Below are 14,790 nucleotides of genomic sequence, written 5' to 3'. Positions count from 1 at the left end.
AACTATAATATATCTTTATTCCTATGCTTATAGGTTTTATAATTTGGCAAAAAATAGGAAAGAGATGATCTCTCAGTGTATAAACCCTTAATTTGGTAGGGATCATCTAACCTTAGGGACCATTCTGTATTAGGTTATCAAGTACTTTGTAACAGACAGTGAGAGACAGGCAGGAGTAGCAGGTGCTGCAGAAAAAACTGTCACCGAACTTAGAAGAAGACTGTAATAATAGTAGAATACCATGAAATTATCTGCCCTCTCATCTAGCCAGCTCAGTTCAGCCTAGCCCAGTCCAGCCTGTCTCATTTATGCTGGAATTTCTACCACAAGCCTATTCCTAAATCTGGAGGGACCATCCACAGTTCCTTTTCCTCCAGTGGTCATCGTCTGGTCCTGACACTTTCCCCGTCAGTGGTTATCCCCTGAGTAGGTCTCCCACCTCTCTGCCCATGCCCAAGAGACCGTACCAAGGCCAGGAACCTTGCTTGCTTGGAGGTTTAGTACTTGATGGCTGGACCAGACTTGGTCTTCATGAGGGTCACTGTGGTATTGTAGAACATGCTGAGCAGGAACAGAGTGAGGAAGGTCACTGTCATGGGCCATAGGGTGGCTTCGCTATCATCCTCTTCCACAAAATCCTTATCAAGACAGTTAATGGACATCGTCACCTCCTTCCCGTGATCTGTGGGATACATGAGTGCAGCTCTTTTAGGTGCCAAGAGATGGAATAGCCATGGGAAATCCTAGTAGCATGGGTGGGGATGGAGGGAGGAGGAGAAGGATATTCATCCCAGTTTAGAAAGACTTGGGAGTCAGGCTTCCTATACAGTGCAGAGCAGAGCTTACAGAGACCTCTAGGTTTCTGGAGAATTTGAGACCAAATCCATAAAGCATCAATGTCTTTACTGCCAGATCTTTTTCACAGTGTAGCCATATCTTTCCTTTCCCTTTCTATATTTGTGAAGTTGATTTCATGTATGTAAATGTAGAATTTTGAATTTGTAACTTTTACATTTCATTGCTGAAACTTACCTGGGTCATCTTTCAGCTCTCTTGCCAAGGTTTGTGTCATTTGTGAATTTGACAGGTATTCCTTTTATGCCTTTATCCAAATTGTTAATAAAAATGTGGAAAAATACAGGGTTAATGACTGGGTGCCCTACAGACAAACTTCAATCAATAGTCATTAACAAATGACTATTCACTGGGTTCTGATAGTTCATCCAAATGATTCACTGGGTTCTGATAGTTCATTCCAAATCCTTAACTGTATTATAATCTATCTCACATTTCTCTTTCTTCTCCACATGTGTGGAGACTATCAAATATCTTGTGGAAATCCATGTTTATACATGTGCCTTATCTATCTGGTCAAAAGAAGAAAGGAGAAGGCAAATAAACATTTGTATAGTGCCTACTTTGTGCTAAATACTTTACAAATAACATCTCAACAGCACTGTAAGACAGGATGCCATTGTTATCCCCATTTTACAGTTGAGGAAATAGAGAGAAACAAGTTAGGGTACTTGCCAAGGGTCATACAATTAGCAAGTTTCTGCGGTGATATTTGAACTTCTGAACCTAGGAGGACACTATTTATTTTACCACCTACTTGCTTAAAAGAAATGAGATTAAATTGTTTTCACCTGTTTCTTATGACACACTGTTTGCTGGATTTTAATGATCACTACTTCCCTTTATAAGTGATCACAAACCATTTGCTTTGTTTTAGGGAAAAGCCTAGCATCAACAAAAGCACTCTATACTTTTCCAAATGCTATCTAATCTGTTCTTTTCAGTTTCAGGTCAAATTGTTATTCATCTGCTCTATCTGTATAAGATAGATTTATTGATAGAGCTCTTTTTGGTATTCATCCAATTTTAATCCAAACTCTAGATAACGGGCTTAATTTTTTTCTTATGTGGACAGGTCTAGTTTTCTTTTAAGTGATGATGAATCTTATTTAGTAAATTCATGCTGTTCTATGGATTTATTAAAACAATACTCTGTTATTCTCTTGTAAATAAGAGCATTGGAACACTTTACTATTTATAGAGAATCTCTTCTATTTGGATCCTTATGGGACTTATGACTGACAAATACTGTTAGTGGGTTTATTTTATGCTTGGTACTTATATTTCTATTACATATATTATATTTATATTGCTTGGTATTTATAACTAGAAAATCATTAATTCATTGATCCATTTGTTTTGCCAAAAAACATTTATTAAGTACCTTTATGTGCTAGACAACTCAGTATACAAAAAGAGGCAAAATTTTCTTAGTACTTTTGTCTCCTTTTCTGCCACCAAAAGGAAGCCACATAAGAGTGGCTTGTATTATTATTTTTTTGTTTCATGGGTTGTCATGCCCCACAAATTGATCATATATCATCCAGCCATATAGTGATAAGCATCTCCATACTTTGGCTGGTCTTCAGAAAGTAAATTCAGCTGTTGTTAACACATTATTCAAAGCCTTTCAGCTTTGACAGTATGTCCTGACAGAACTTGTGCTCTCTTGGTTTGATTTTTATGCAATCTTTAAGGGCTTCCTCTATACTACAATGAAACATTAGAGTAGGATTTTGTGAAAGATTGATCCAACAGCTTAAAAACTTATTTTAAAAAATTACCCATAGCAAATGTCCTTTGTATAACTCTCCCCACTTCATTCTGAACTTTATCACTATCAGAGTATTCTTTCAATGACTTTGCTCCCATTAATTTCCTACCCCAAAACCTTTTACTGATCTTTATTGCCTATAAGAGAAAGTCAAATTTGGTGCCCCTTTCCCTTTCCAGTATTATGTCATAGTACCCTCTTCTACGTACTCAAATGTCTAGCCAAACTAGATCATTGAACACGTTTTGCATTTTCCTACATTGACTCACTCTGTTCATTATCCCTGGGTAACTCACTCCCTATTATTTAGTCCTGAACATGTGGTTTGTACTTTCCTAATGCAGGTGCTGTCATGGAAACCCAGGCCTTGGAATGAGAAGCTTTAGCTGATCATAACTCTTAGCCTTTGTTGGTGATATGACCTCTGGAAAGTCATTTAACATTCAGAGACAACTTCAATTTTCTCATCTGTAAATTAGTTTTTTGAGTTAATATACAATATGTTGTAAAGGAAGTTCTGTATTGAAGTTCTTACCCCTAGTAAGGGTTTAACAAATGATATTACATTGTTTGTCTGTCGAAGGTGAGTAAAGGAGGTAGGATAAGAGGTCATAATTTTATAGATGTGGTGATGTTGGCAGCAGAAGGGTTTAGCTTAGGGAGTATGGATAAGCAGGAAATTTAGGTCTGTTTGGGGTCATTTCTATCTTGCAGGTCCATAACGTAGAGATTTTGGAAAGTGAAGCTACTCAGGCTATAATTGCTTTAGTGGGTGACATCAGAGAAAGTCTTTCTGGAGAATTGCTCAGATAAAGGAAAGGGACCAATCATTCTACCCTCCCATGCCCTCAGCCTGATCTTGAATGTAAGCCCTGGAATGAGAGAGGGGGAGAGAGAAGAGAAGGCTGGTGGAACAGTCTGGTCACTGGGGACAAATTTATTGTCTTGAGCTGAAAAATGTTATCCTGCAGGTAAGAGCATCATCAGGTTAAGTGAGGGTGATACTTAGGTAGCTATATGGACTTGATGATAGCTCCTTGATGATGCTTTCAGCATGTTGAAGGAATTTCTTGGGGAAAAGTTTTGCCTTTGTCCTTACTGACAGAGCTAGGATTTGTTTCGATCTATGGGGTCCTATCCTCCCCTTGGAAGTCTTTATAGTTCCCCTTCTTCAGCCTCGTATGGGTTCTCTGGTACTCATATCTACTGAGCACATCTTATTTGTGTTCTCTGTGTGGTGTGCGGTATGCCGTTTCCCTAGTCAGCCTGGGTATCCTTGTAGGCTATATATTGCGTTCCTTGATGTCTAGCTTAAATACAAGGTTTTCCCAATCTAGTATCCCTGGAAACATCTTCACCTTACACTCTTGTGACTTTCATTTCCTAATACCCCTAACCCTTCATGGACTATCTAGAGGATGTAGCCTAACTTCTTTGGAGATAATATGGTAATAATGATAATTCTAATTTCTATAGTTTTTTGAGGTTTAAAATCACTTTACCCTAAATATTCCTGTGATGAATGAGGTAGTATAAATATCCCTTTTTTACAGATGAGGGAATAGAGGATTAGATCAACAAAGTGACTTGTCCACTTTCACACAATATTAGTTGGATATCAAACCAATGACTCCTATCTGGGTGTTATGGTATAAAGGCCCCTGTATTTGGAGTCAGAGGTCTGGGTTCGGTTCTTAGATATCTTTTACTTCCTACCTAGGTGAACAAGAAGTAGAGGGTTAAGAGAGTGAAGATTCACCTTTTATAAATTTGTCTGTGTTTGTAATCTCTAGATAGGAGAAAGGCTTCTAAATAACCCAAGTAGGATATTTAGGCCCCTCAAATGATGAGATATGGAGACAAAAGTGACAAAGGGCCAGTAAAGGCTCCAGGTCTTACTCAAAGACTAGGCCAAAGACAAGACAGGTGTCTGGCTAGGAAGTAGAATTAGGAGTAAGGAATAGAGGATTCAGCTGTGGGGAGGGGGCAGCTGATGGGGGAAGTTTTATAAGATGTAGATGAAAAGAGAATTGCCACTGAAAAACTTAAAGAAGCATATTCAGTTTGGATTAAGGGCTCTAGAATAGGGAAAAAGTCCTAGAGCTAGATAGAAGCTTAAAGGTTTCTCTGAAGGAGAGACTTGCCTGAGCTGGATTTAGTTTGAACACAGTGTGAGCCCCTATTCCTGGGATACTCTTGGACAAAAGTCTGGGTAAAGGCCATTTTCCCATCCCATTCCAAATGAAGGGCCCTTTTTGTGAGGAGAGAGGCTCCGGAGAAGTCTTTGTGAGGATGCTGCTAATCCGAAACAGTATAGTCAATATGTCTCACTGAGAAATGTGATAGATGTTAAGAGAATAAGAAGTTTTTCTGGAGTTTGGAGCCCATAATGCCTAGAGGGGTTAGCATTTAATATTGGTGTCAGGAAGTTAAGTGCACTGTCACAGGTGGCTAGGGAACATCTTGGAACTTAAATTTTTAACCTCTCATATGCTCTAGAGCAGAGAGAATCTCAAAGTCTTAAAATGAATCAAGGTCTCCCTCTTTCTTCTGCTGAAGGGGTACCTAGGGCAGAAGAGATTTGTGAAATCCCTTTATACTTCTGTGTTATCTTATTTTGGTGTGTGAAGTTCCTTTAATCTCCCTCTTCCCAGAAATCTTGCTTGGCAATGGTATGAGGTCTTAGATATGATGTGTTACCTCTTAGGACACAGAAATGCTAATAGGAAAGGAGAGATAAAAAAGTACAGAGTATCCTAAAAAGATAAAGGTAAGAGGTTAAAGAATGTAATATACCACCACAAGGGAATTCTAATCATGTGTGTGCATCTGTGTCTTTTTTTATTTGTTATTGTGTGTGTGACAAGTTTCCCTCTGTGTGTTCATTTTACTGTCTCTGTGTATATGGGGAGTGTATATGTCATGTATATCTATTTTATTCTTTTGGAGGGCACCCTCTTTTTCACTCACCCTTTCTAGTTTAAGCCATTATTGCCTCTCAATAAAGCTATTGTAATTAAATAGCCTAAATGGTCTTCTTGTATATCTTTCCAGAATCATCTTCCTATTCTTATCATCTCAGAATATCTCAGAAATTTCCAGTGGCTCCCCTCTGCTCATGGGATAAAGTCCAAATTCCTCATCTGGACAACCAAAGCCCAAACTTTCTTTTCCAATCATATCTCTGATTACTCTCTAAAACACCCTTTGCTTCATTCAGATAAGATCTGTCTTATGAACACATCACTCACAGGCCTCTTTCTGGGTCTTTGCTTACACTTTTCCCTAAACCCCATTGGTGTTTCCTTTCTCCCCCTCTCTTCCTAGGTCAAACCCTGGGTTTGCTGCTCCTTTATGTTCCCTAGATTATAAGCTCCTTGAAGGCAGGCTCTGGGTCTGTTTTTCTGTCTTACTCGCTTTGTGGTAAGCATAATATCCTTCATATTATAAGATCCTCAATAAATTCTGGAAAAAGACCTCTCAGGGTTTATTCTGGCTCTAGGATCTTTTTAGTCATATGGAAACAAGTGGGAACTTGTCTTCTCAGGTGAATTAGGACTCAGATTATAAATTGGAGATGTTGGGGAATGTCCTTGAAAAAGTGATGACAAGGTTATGAAAAGTGACCAAGACTTAAAGCCTTTCTCTGAGCTCTGTCCTGGTCAGGGAGGGGAAGACATAATGAAGACCTTGGTTTGGCTTATATTATGAGACACCCATTTCCACTCTCTTTTCCTTTTCCCCAGTGCATTCCACCCTTCCTCTCCCTCTGCCCCGACCACTGGGGACCAGGACCAGCTGTGGCGCAGACACTGAGGACAGGGCTAGTGTTGCTTCTGAGTGTCAAGATTTATTCCATTAGGTACTTTTCTATAGATCTATGTCCCTTTCATCCATGCCTTGTAACTCAAGTTCTGGGCAGTGATGGGTGCCTGGTGGTTTAGTCTGTGGTTAATAACAGGTACCATAGACATCAGACACGATGACAGATACATTAACATTGGTGGGTTTACCAGACAATCGGTCGATGGTTTGCTGGGTGAAGTTCAGGGGAAGAGCTTCATGGCCTACCACACAGGAGTATTTGTTATCGTTTTTCCAATCAGTGCTTTGGACTTGGAGGATGCTAGATACCATGTGGGTGCTGGTGCTCTTGGGCTCTGGATAAGGGTTGCTGGTGATATAGTCTTTCTTGGGCAGCTCCTCAGATCCTTTCATCCATCGTATGAACACGTCTTTTGGGCTAAAGCCTCTCACCAGGCATATGATTGAGACCACTTCATGTAAGGCTCCTTCATCTGTTGATGGTGGCAGCAGGTAGACCTGGGGTGGTATCTGGGGCACTAGGTAGAGAGCAGAGGCACATGGTCAGGATGAGAGCCAGGTTTCAGGGAATGACCCTAGTTAGGAAATGGCAATATTTACTGAAGATTATGGTTATAGAATGCTCTTAGGGATGCCGATGAAACAAAATTGAACTCTAGTTCAGTAGAGGACACTGAGGGAGAGCAGCAGGAGAACCAACAGATAGGATGATGAGGAAGATAAGAATGATAAGGAGATTTTTTAGAATTTCTCTATCAGCCTCTTCCTATATCATTTGACTCTTCCATTCTTTCTTTCTCTCTTTCATTCTCCTCTACCTTGGTCTCTCTTGATGTCTCTTTTTTATTTCTTATTCTCTTCTTATTGCTCACTGTTTCTCCTTGTCTTTTTTTCTTTCACCATAATTCTCATTGTCTTCCTTGTCTCATCTCTCCCTGTCTTTCCTTCTCTTGTTTTTTGTCCCCATATGTTTGTATCTTCCTGCCTGTCTTAATTTTGAAAATGCAATTCCTGTTTCCTGTTTTTCTCACCTCTCCTTTCCCAATCTGAAGTCTTTGAATTTTGTGAACTGCCTGATGTAAGGTTGGGTTAGTTCTACTCATCTTTTGTTGCCTTTGGGATGTCTACTGCTTTCCCCCATTTTATCTCTTCTCAAACCAACCAAAGAAATCCTTGCATTTGCTCCTCCCATCATACCCTTGTTCTCCTGAGATTCTCCCCCATTCCCAGGTACCTTCTGGCTTGTAGATGGTCTTTGTAGTGTTTATCTCAGGATGGGACACAGTGCAGGAAAAGGTGTCCCCATGGAGCCAGTCCTCAGTGCAGATCTCCAGGACACTGGACACCCTGTACTTGCCATTAGAGTCTTGTTCAGGTGTTCCTTGGATAGGGCTCAAAGTTGATGCCTGGGCTGTATGATGCTTCCAGGTGAATGTGGCTCCATTACTGTTCTTGATGCCACTGAGTGTGCATGTCAGGTTGGCACCTATACCCAGGAGCAGGCTCTCCAGAGAGGGGCCACTCAGGGATACCTGAACTCCACATGGGCAATCACATGGTGGTACTGTTGGAAAACACATAGAACAGTGTCACCTGCTGGAGCCAGGGCTATACTTTGTCTTTCCTGGAGCTCCTCTGCTTAACATTCTATTTTATATTCTCCATTTCCCCACTCTGTTACTGTCAAATGGGTCCCGCTTCCTTTTGGGGTACAGCTTAGGGCTCATCTTTAAGGTCTATTGGGGAGATCATTATAGGTCCAAGGAAACCTCAGATACAGAGGAGGGAACAGTTGATGGATTTCTGCATTTGAATCTTGCCTCTATCACTCACTTGCTACATGATGGTGAGTCAAATAAGCTTCCCTATGCCTCAGGGTCCTCATCTCAGTATAGGGTTAGCCCTGTCCTCAGAGGTTATTGTGAAGATCAAATGAGATCATGTACAAGAAATACTTTGCCAACCTTATAGGGTTGCATAAATGTGGTCTATTTTTTTAATGAGATGTGTATGTGTATGTAGTTTCCATGAGTTATACTGCAGGGACCCTGCTAAGGGAGGGTATAACTTCCATGACAAGCTCCAGGTTCTTTCTCTTACCAACGCAGGGAACATTCACGTCAACACTGGTTTCGTAGTGTTTTGCTTGGCACTTGTAGGTCTTAGGCTCCTTAGGGCACTGGTCGGTGTGGAGATCAAGCACACTGGTTTGAAGGTACTTATTTCCAGATAGTGTAGCAGGATAGCTCCTCACTGTGCCTTCGGAGCCACTGTAATCCCAGGTCAGCTCTACAGGCTCTGGGAAGAAGCCTTGAGCAAGGCAGCCTACCACCCCTGAGTTACCAGCTCCACAGAGGCTCAGGGGGAAAACACTGGGTGGGGTCTTGGGTTCTGAAACAAAAGCACAGGCTCTTAGGATTTTGGTGTGGGGAAAGAATGATTCCTTCTATAGAGTCTTTGAATCCCTGACATATTCCTCCATCTTTTCTCCATTGTGGATACCAATCAATGGCCTCCTATCTCTGCCCATTGTCTAATGACTCCCACTTTCTCTTTATATTTTTCTAGCTAACATCTGATGCTCTCTGGCTGGGTGCCAGAAGGAAGGAAGTGACCACAAGGGGGAGCTATTTCTAAGAGGAGGGAGAAGGCACAGCTTCATATTTTCTATCCCTAGGAAAGGTTTTGGTGTCCCTGGAACAGAGTTGAATTAATCCCTGTAGTTCTGGATTTTGCTGAGACAAAACCGGATTGGTCTTTGTGTTCAGGGAGCAGCACCAGGGCCCAGGACTCAGATGCCTCAAGGGTTGTGCTCCTCCTATGGGGCCAGGAATAAGATTGGAAAAATAGTCCAGTAGAAAAAAAGCATTTGAATAATATATATATTTGTGCCCCTAAAAACTCTCACGGGTTCTTGAGGCTCTCTTATTCCCACCTCCTTGCTGGGGAAGTACATGTAGCACAGTAGACTCTGGAGACAAAATGAGATGAATCAGAATAGTAATCAGACCAAGAGCTCAGAGAAAATAATCCTAGCTGAAGGGCAGACCTATTATAACTTCATGTCTTGGTTCATTTTTCAATACCTTCCACCTACTTACATATTAACTCCTATGTTTCCAGAGTTACACTTAACACCAAATCACTTAGCCTCATACATCACTGAGACCTAGGTAATCCAGCAAGTGCTTCCTTAATTCTCCCTCCTCAATTCTTCAAAATTTCCTTCTTGTCAGAGAGGAACAGGTCCCCCTGTTCTTAACTAACATTTCCTGTGTTTTCCTTCCTTCCTTCCTTCCTTGCTTCCTTTCTCCTTCTTTCCTTCCTTGCTTCCTTCCTCCTTTCTTCCCTTCCTTCCTTCCTCCCCTCCTTCCTTTGTTCATTCTTTTGTTCCTTTGTTCATTCGTTGGTTTGTTCCTTCCTTCCTTCCATCCTTCCTTCCCCTTACCTTCTGTCTTAGTACCAATACTAAATATTAATTCCAAGGTAGAAGAGTGGTAAGGGCTAGCCAAATTGGATTAAGTGACTTGCCCAGTCACACAGAGAGGAAGTGTTTGATTTTAACCCAGGACTTCCTATCTCTAGGCTAGACTCTCTATCTACTAAGCCCCTTAGCTGACCATTGTGCCTTTGTTACTATACTCTGTTCTAGGAATTTTGCTCCAGTTGTCATTCCTTCTTCTCTCACCCTCCACCCCCCACTCCTAATATTTCATTCCCTTCCTTTATGCTAGCTTCTTCAAATCTTCCTATAAACACATTCAGTCCTCCCAATGTCCCAGAAAACCTTTCCTTGGCCTAATGTATCCCATTATCTGCTAAACTTTAGCCTGTGAAAAATCAACCTACAGATGTTCTACTCCTACTTCTAGCTTGTAAGTTCCCCCATTAGACTGTGATCTCCTTGAGAGCAAGGACTGTGTTTTTATCTTTGTATCCTCAGTGCTTAGCACAAATTCAGACTGCCAGAAGGTGCTGAATAAATGCTGCTTGACTGACGTTAATCAACCTCTTGCAATTTGGCTTTTGGCCTCTTGACTTTACTGAAAGTATCTTTTCCTAACACCAAGTTATTTCTAATTGACAAATCAAATGGTATTTTTTCAGTCCTCAATCTCTTTTTTGGCTCTATTGACTGTGCCATCCTTTTACACACTTACTCCTTCCCTCGCTAGAAATGGTCTATTTTTGGTTTTCTCTCTACTTCTGTCAGTCAGTCAGTATATATCTGCAGATCCTACTACATGCCAGGCACCATGCTAAGTGCCATGGCTACAAAGAAAAGTAAAAGCTAGTCCTTGCTCTCAGGGAATTCTCAGTCTAATGAGGGAGACAAAATACAAACAGATTTGTGCAGGATAAATTGGAAATAATCAACAGTTTATTATCTCTTTCTCCTTCACCTCCTCTTTGTCCTTTTCCTAATTCATTAAGCTTTTGCCTTTTACTTCTCTTCAATCTTTTTATAGTTTTTTTTCTTGGCATCATGACTTCAACTACTGTTAAATGAAATAATATATGTAAAGGGCCTTACAAATTTTAAAGCACTGTATTGGGATAATTATTATGATGATGATCTTCATGACTCTCAAATCTGTACAGCCAACTCTAACCTCACTCTAGGTCTTGCAAACATATCTCCAATGGCCTATGGAATATTTTTAACTCTTTATCCCACTGGAAACTCAATCTCAAGATATCCAAAATGTGCTCATCCTTCAAAATTCATTGCCTCAAGTCTGTGACACTAACATTTAGCCTCCCATTTTCACTCTCTTGTGATTATCTCAATCTTCTTTCTTACTCACTCCATATCCAATCAGTTGCCAAGTTCTGCTGATTCGTTCTCAACAGCATCAATCACATCCATCCCTACTTCTCTATTTACAGTACAAGAAGGTAGAAGAACAAAGACAGTGGATGTTGTTATTGCAGAGCTACAAGAAGAACTGAACTAGTACCTCAGGATTGGAGAAGGGCAAAAACCACCTTGATTTTTTTTAAAGGAAGATAATAGGGCCTGCAAACTCTAAGCAAGAATGGAATACTACCAAATTTAGAATTAAACAAATTGTTAGTGCAGAAAAGGAAATAGTTATCATAAGAAGCAGCAGGGTTTCATTAAAATTGGTTTATGCCAGTCTGTCATTGCCTTTTTCTTTTCTTTTCTTTTTTTTTTAAACCCTTGTACTTCGGTGTATTGTCTCACAGGTGGAAGATTGGTAAGGGTGGGCAATGGGGGTCAAGTGACTTGCCCAAGGTCACACAGCTGGGAAGTGGCTGAGGTCGGGTTTGAACCTAGGACCTCCTGTCTCTAGGCCTGACTCTCACTCCACTGAGCTACCCAGCTGCCCTGTCATTGCCTTTTTGAAAAAGATTATTAGACAGATTAAGTTGGGGGAATGCCAAAGATATAGTTTCCCTAAAGACTATAAAACACTTAATAAATTCTCTCTTGTTATTCTAGTAGACAACATGAGAGATGTGGGCTATACAATACTACAGTTAATTGTATTCAGAACTATTTGAATGGATGTACTCAAAGAGTAAATGGTTTACTGTTAACCTGAAACTAGCTTCTTAATGAAATGCCACAGTGACTTGTACGGGGTACAGCATTATAACCATTTTTTAATAATGATTTAGATAAAGGCATAGGTGGTGTATATATAAAATTTGCAGATGGCATAAAGCCTATGGCAATCAGGATCCAAAAGATCTTGAAAACTGGGCCAAATATATTTAATATGAAATTGAATAATAATAAATATAAAATCTTATACTTGGGTTAAAAATTAACTTAAAAATACTAGTTAGGGGAGATATGTTTGATTGGCAGTTATGTTTCAGAAAAAGATCTGAGAGTTTAAGTGGACTACAAGGTCAATCAATATACATCAACATTGTTATAGGGCAGTTAAATCTGTTAGTAAATATTTACTTAATGCCTATTATGTGCCAGTCATTGTGCTAAATATTAGAAATACAAAGAATGGCAAAAGATAGTTCCTAACCTCAAGTTATTTATAATCTAGTGACAACACACAAAAGGAAGTTGAAAAGAGCTGAGGAAGAGGGCATTTGCCCATTTCTGTGGCATTTATGGAAAAGATTTGAGTAGTACAGCCTGATGGGAAATGAAGAGATGGTTGATCTGGGCTCCCTCTTTAGTGGAGGTTCTGGGAGGAACTTTCTACCCTTCAAACAGAGGGAGAGGCTCTAGAGGCAGAGGATACTGATAACATGAGAATTCCAGACAGGGAAAGCTAATAAGATCTTATGTGACAATAAGAGAGGCATGGTGTCCAGGTCTCGAAGGGTGATAGTACCAACCACTGTATTCTACCTTGTTCTGACCACATCCAGAATCTCACGTTCTGTTCTACATACCATGTTTCAGGAAGGACCAGGATACCCTGGTGAGTTTCCAAAGGAAACCGATCAAGATGGAAAATGGCCTTGAGTCTGTGCCATGAGTGTCAGTTGAAGGAACTGAGGATGCTTGGCTTAGAGAAGAGAAAGTTTAGGGGACAAATGATAGCTATATATTTATTTGTGGAATCAAAAACATTTTTGAGATAGATTAAGTTTGTTGTGATTGGCTAACAGAATAGAACCAGGAACAACAGATGGAAGATGCAGATTAAGGGTTGGTTTAAGAAAAACTATGAGAAGTGTTTAAGAAAAATGTGGATTTTCCCTCACAGAAGATATCTAAACAAAAACTGGATGATTTAATGTCAGATATATTAAATGATTCTTATTTAATGGCCTATAAGTTTCTTCTAACTCTGAGATTCTGGGATTTTTTTTACTCTATCCCTTGGTTATCTTAGCACGTATCATAATTATCTTTATTCAGATGATTCCTAGACCTATATAGGCAGTCCTAGTCTCTCACCTGGTTTACACTTTCACATTACCAGTTCGCTCTTAAGCAACTCTAACTGGACATTTTGTAGGCATCTCAAACTCAAATGTCTAAAAATGAACTCATTTTCTCCAAAACCCATCCTTCCTTTAAACTATTTCTATTAATGGTACAATTACCCTACTCTGTCATCCAGGTCCATGATCTCCTTCATCTTTGCTTCTTTTTTCTCCCTCACTTGCTATAGTTATTTGGTTGCAATCTTATCAGTTCTTTCTGTTTATCATTTCTCTCTAATCCATCCTTCACAAAGATACCAAAGTAATATTCCTAAAGCACCGGTCTGACCCATCACTGCCCTGATGAGGAAGGAAGCTCAGTGACTGCCTATTGCCTAAAGAAAAGAGATTTGCTTTGTAGCTTGCAAAACTCCATAGTGCAGGCCCAAACCAGATTAAAATATAATTGGGAAATATTTAAGAAAATAAAAACACAATATAACATAGGTAATGTTGATTTGTGGTTTCTTGCCTATTCTATTTTGAATTTGACCCTACCAGCTAAGATGATTAAAGCATAGATTCCCCTGTTTGTCACTGAAAACTCTTTGTCTACCTGTAGCCTATTTATTTTTCCAAAGTTATTATATCTTATTCTCCTTCACTCAGACTCTGTTCTCACCAAAGTGGTCTATTTACTGTTGATTTTACAAAATATTTCTCTGACCTTGGGGCCTTTGCCTTGGCTTTGCTCATTTCTGGAATTTATTCCTTCCTCACTTCTCTTAAAATCTATAGCTTTTTTATAAAGTACAGATCTGGTACCTGGTTCTGTGAAAGGCCTTTTCTGATCTACCTAGTTATTACTGCTACCTTTCTTTTGAAATTACTTTTTATTTCCTTATTTTTGCGTGTCTTTTCAACTCAGTAGAAGGAAAATGTTTTGAAAGTAAGGACAATTTTGGTTTTGTTTTGGCATTTTCATTGACTAGCATAGTGCCTTGAATTTAATATATTCTTCTTGAACTGAACTGAATTGAATTAATATGATAGATTCCCAAAGCAACTACATGGCTCAGTGGATTGAGAGCCAGGCCTAGAGATGGCAGGTCCTGGGTTCAAATTTGATCTCAGAAACTTCCTAGCTATATAACCCTGAACAAGTCACAATTCCAGTTGTCTATCCCTTACTGCTCTTCTGCCTTGGAACTAATTCTTAGTGTTGATTCTAAGATGGAAGATAGGGTTTTAAAAAATATGATATAGATTCCCCACAAGTTTTCCTACCTCCATTTGTTTTCCAATCAGTCTATTCTTCACATTTCTTCTACCTAGATCTGGTCATATATTTTTTCAGCTCAAACCTTTCAGTAGCTCCTTATTACCTACTGAGTAATCTCTCTTTCTCTCTCTCTCTCTCTCTCTCTCTCTCTCTCTCTCTCTCTCTCTCTCTCTCTCTCTCTCTC

At 39.7% G+C, this 14,790-nt stretch overlaps 1 gene segment (V, D, J or C); it reads right to left on the bottom strand.

Annotated features, from left to right (window-relative positions):
- Positions 1 to 497: 497 nt before the first annotated feature.
- LOC123233937 overlaps positions 498 to 14,790 on the bottom strand; it is a 37,739-nt gene continuing 23,446 nt past the window's right edge. Inside the window, 4 exon segments of the C gene segment in view lie at positions 498 to 682; positions 6,595 to 6,972; positions 7,689 to 8,018; positions 8,555 to 8,845. Coding sequence covers positions 498 to 682; positions 6,595 to 6,972; positions 7,689 to 8,018; positions 8,555 to 8,845 — 1,184 coding nt within the window.

The sequence above is a fragment of the Gracilinanus agilis genome, chromosome 2 (assembly GCF_016433145.1).
Source record: "Gracilinanus agilis isolate LMUSP501 chromosome 2, AgileGrace, whole genome shotgun sequence".
Taxonomy (NCBI): domain Eukaryota; kingdom Metazoa; phylum Chordata; class Mammalia; order Didelphimorphia; family Didelphidae; genus Gracilinanus; species Gracilinanus agilis.
The sequence above is the reverse complement of the archived record's forward strand: the minus strand, read 5'-3'. Positions and strand labels throughout refer to the sequence as shown.